General features: G+C 46.6%; 1 protein-coding gene across 1 annotated transcript in view; it reads right to left on the minus strand.

Moving 5' to 3' along the window:
• DDX59 (DEAD-box helicase 59) overlaps positions 1-3,012 on the minus strand; it is a 23,658-nt gene extending 20,646 nt beyond the window's left edge. The window contains exon 1 of the mRNA XM_045298176.1: positions 2,033-3,012. Within this exon, the coding sequence (XP_045154111.1) occupies positions 2,033-2,839 (807 nt within the window). The 5' untranslated portion in view covers positions 2,840-3,012. The remainder of the gene's footprint in view (positions 1-2,032) is intronic.
• Between the last annotated feature and the right edge of the window lie 1,443 nt (positions 3,013-4,455).

Below are 4,455 nucleotides of genomic sequence, written 5' to 3' on the forward strand. Positions count from 1 at the left end.
CGGAACTCGGTCCTCCTGATCTCGGCACTCAATCTCCGCAGGGATTCCAGGAACATTTCCCGAGAATATATTCTGCCCAGCCTAACTCAAGCTGGAATTAATTCTCCCTGTCCACGGAACTCTCCTCCCCGACCGCCCCCCCCCCCAAATATAGTGAAAGATTAAAATGAGGCAAGAAAGAGGCCTCATGCGTGACCCGAGGGTGCCCAGTGGCCAGTGTGGGGATTGGAGGGTTTGCTCCCAGGGCTCCTTGAGATCCAGGTAGTGGATGGCACCCCACTTTCCCTCCCAGCCGCCCAATGCTTTATTTCCCCTCACGTATTTTCTACTGTTCTTGCGTTTTTCCAAATTTTCCCTCTCTTTGCCCATTTTCCCCTAGGCATTTCCCTCCTTGCCACACCTCACAGGACCACCAATACCACAACCCAAACCAAACTCATGGTGATCCTACAGTGCATGGCAGAACTACCTCTGTGGGTTTCCGGAGCTATGACTGTTTAGGGGAGTAGAGAGCCTGGAGTAGAGAGCCTCGTATTTCTCCTGAGGAGACACTAGTTTCTAAGTGCTGACGTTGTGGTTCGTAACACACAGCATAATTTGTAATCCACTATGCCACCAAATATTTCACTAACACCCCAAAAACCCAAACTTACTGCCATCAAGTCGATACTACCTCATAGTGGCCAAATACTTAGCAAATACTAATTACTGACAGTGTTTGTTACACTAATTACATATGAGTGTGCTTTATGTACCATAAACAAACAGGTAAAGTAAGGTAACGTAGCATTATTTGAAGACAAACCTCAAATCACACTTAAGGTTGTATTTTGAAACTCTCGTGTGTCAACTTTGGTATATATGGGCTTGTTTCTTCTAAATGCAACACCCAAGGCAACTAAATTCAGATTAAAAATGACACCCCATTAAGTCAGCTGGATCCTTCCCACCTCTGCTAAATTAAAAAAAATGTATTTCCTTTAACAGAGAATTTATTTTAAAATATAGCGCTTTGTATGGGTAATAAATATTCATCTTTTCAATGAAGAGGTCTTTAGTTTAATATAAGAAAAAATCTTTTAATGTTCTAAATATTCCAGTTTTGTACAAGGGAAGCATATTCTATTTCCAGATTGATGCTGGGGCTTGGACTACCTGAATGGTCAGGGATGACACAGGGTCACATGACCCTGAATCAGTTATCAGAACCTCAACTTTTAACTTAAACGATTACTGTGAAGCGGTTTTCAGTAAATGATTACAGGCACACCCAGGAAAAGTTCCCCAGCTCTTTGGAAGCCTGAGGGCAACGCTGTCTCTTCCTGAGCTTGCTCCAGAGCTGCAATCCACTTTCAAACACACAATCTGCGGGAGAAGCTGCCCTTCCCAGGTTTTCCCCAGGACTTGTCTGGATATAAAGTATTGCTGGCTTAAGGGTCAGGAAGAACACTAATGAAGCTTGAATTTAGATCAAGACTCAATAGCAGTTGGACTTCCCACTGTGGCCCAAAGCCTTCTCCGAAGCCGAGCGCTTTGAATCTACGCTCGAACACAGTGTGTGATTTTAATACAGTGCAGGCTGATACTGTGAGGTGTCCAGGACTGAGGGAACGTCTGTGACAGCGCAGAACCACACCATGGGGTTTTCTAGGTTACAATTGCCACAGGAGGAGCCCTCGTGGTGCAGTGAGTGGGTTTACATTGGGCTGCTAACCACAAGGCACCAACAGCCCGAAAGACGAGGCTGCCTGTCCCTGCAGTTACAGTCCTAAAAACCCACACAGCAGTTATACGCTGGCCTATGCGGTCACTACAGTCAGCATTTCCTGGGTGATGGTGAGTTTGGTCTTGGGAGTCCTACAGGAGCAAGCCAACAAACCTTTCTCGTGCAGAGCAGCCACGGGGGTCTGAACTGCCAACATTTCAGTCAGCCAAGCATTTGCCTGTTGAGCGGCTGGCCTCCTCAGCTAAGGCAGAACCATGGTAACTTGTGACTTGTTTCTGAGACTAATACACATGAGCTTGAACTTACCTCGACTAAAGCCCGCAGGATAACAGGAAGAAGAAAAGCAGCCGTCTTGCCGGAGCCTGTGTCAGCGCTGGCCAGGATGTCTCTTCCCAGAAGTCCAACAGGAATCATCTGCATTTGGATGGGGGTTGGAACTTCATAGCCTGCCTTCTTCAAGTTGTGATTCAAAGCCTCAGGGAAGCCACCGTGTTCAAACTCCACGATGGGCCTGGGGACTTCCTGTCCTTGAATGACAATTCCTAGCTGCTGCTTAAGATGTTCAACCTGGTCCTCCTGAAGGTTCACAATAAAGGGGTGCTCTTTGTAGGTATAAAAAGCACCAAGCGGATGTTCTGGACCAGAATCAGCTCTGGGGGAACTGCTGGGTTTCCCTTCCTCCTCCTTTCCCTTAACTTGTAGAAGGTGTTTTGCTTTACACTCCAGGCTGCACACATCTTCGTCGGTCTTATCACAGATATACTCTCCATAGCGACCACACATAACACAGACAGGCTCTCCGGGTTGGGGCCAGCGCTGTGTTTTGGAAAATGACTTCACAGGTTCCTCAAGAAGATCAGTGTCCTTTGCACCACTCTGCTCGGATTCCACCAAACAGCCCCCAGCCAACTGCTCAGCTGGACTGCGGGGCAGGCCTGCCACAGGGGTGGGCCTACTGGGGGTTGCCTCTTCTTTTGTAGGTGAAGTCTCAACTGGAGAATCTTTGCTTCCACCCAACTGAAGCTCTTCCTCTTGCTTTATTTTCTTAGACACACAGCCTTTGCCGTCATCGCTATTATCCCTCTTGAGTTTGAGCGATCTTGGAATAAACATCTTTCAAAATTCTGCTGAGGAAATTGTACGATGAGACTTACTTAACCCTCAGTCAAATTCACAACTTCCATAAAATACCACATGGTGCTCCTAGTCAGTCTAGGGTCCCTGGACACTCAAAGGAATGGAGAAGCCATAACGACGTGACCTATGAGCCATCTAAAGCACAACGAGTGTGCTCTACTTGCCAGAGCCAAAAGAGAAATTAGATAACCCAGGCTCAGAGAAGAAACAAGTCTGCATGAGCCACGACCTCATCCAACTTGAGGCCAGAAGAACTGGATGGTGCCCTGCTCACCACGGGCCAGTCTGACCGCTGTCACAATAATTGGTCCCAGATCGAATGGCAAAAATAGATGGAGAACTCAGCTTCTTATTTAAAGCAAACAAAAAAACAGACAAATGAGCAGCAAACAAGAGGGCTCCCCGAGACTACCGCCCTGAGACTTAACCCAGAACCAAGCCCATCCTTTGAGAGCACCTTCTAGCGAAATGGCAGAGCAGCACGCAGAAGAAAGGATATTTCGTGTGAGATCAGTGTCCTACCGAACAAACTCAGCATGAGGCCACCAGGTCAACAATTACACAAAAGAGAAGAGGAGAAGGGGGGGGGGGCAGGGAAATGAGAGTCAGCCCTCAACGTTAGGAACCACCAGCTATCAAAATCTGAGGATGTGGAGGTCCTTATATGAAATGGTGTCATAATTGCATATAATCCATGTACACCCTCCAGTGCCCTTTAAATCATCTCGAGAGTACATACAATACTTGACACAATATAAATACTATGTAAATAGCACTTGAAAGTTTGCTTTTAGCCTTTGAGGGATGGCTTCCGACCAGTACTTTAGTTTTTGGCGCCACTTTGTCATAGAAACAAGAAGCGCACACAAGTAGCAAGTGGACGTGTGGACAGTAGGCAAACAGCGCTCACATGGACATGCTGAAGTGAGACTGACTAAAAACACTCAAACTCACAGCCATCAGAGTTGTTGCTCACTCATCTGACCCCACAGGTCAAGGTCCCTGTGGGTTTCAGAGACTAACTCTTGCCGGGAGTAGGAACCCTATCTATCTCCTGCGGAGCGGCTGGTGGTTCCCAACAGCAGCCCAATGCATAACCACTAAGCCACGGAGGCTCTCTGGGAATTACCAAAAGGGGCAATAATGTCCTGTATAAACGTTTCCCAAAAACTCAATAAAATACTATCTTAAAACAAAAAGACATCATGACACTACATATACCAAGCTTTTTTTCCATTCATGAATTTGCTCTGGTGACAAAAAATGTTTACTGCTTATATTCAGGGTGAAGCCCTGCACGCTCCTTAGTGCAGACTGCCCACTGTCTATTTCTGATTTCCTTTCTACTAACTGAAATATCAGTTATTAGTGGCATTCTGGACTAAATCCTTCATTTCTATTTCCGTAAAGAAAACAAAAAGGATACTTCACAATTAGGTGTGGATTATTAGGTGTCCTTCAGACTGTCTAAATCGTAGGGTCCCTACGAAGCACAGAAGGCAACACCGGTCCTGTACCAGGCTCACACGGCTGTATTTGAGCCCAGAGATGCACCCACTGTGTCCATCCAGCTTACTGAGGGCCTTCCAATT

Source organism: Echinops telfairi, unplaced genomic scaffold (genome assembly GCF_000313985.2).
Source record: "Echinops telfairi isolate 266 unplaced genomic scaffold, ASM31398v2 ScPeMD7_7424;HRSCAF=8462, whole genome shotgun sequence".
Classification (NCBI taxonomy): domain Eukaryota; kingdom Metazoa; phylum Chordata; class Mammalia; order Afrosoricida; family Tenrecidae; genus Echinops; species Echinops telfairi.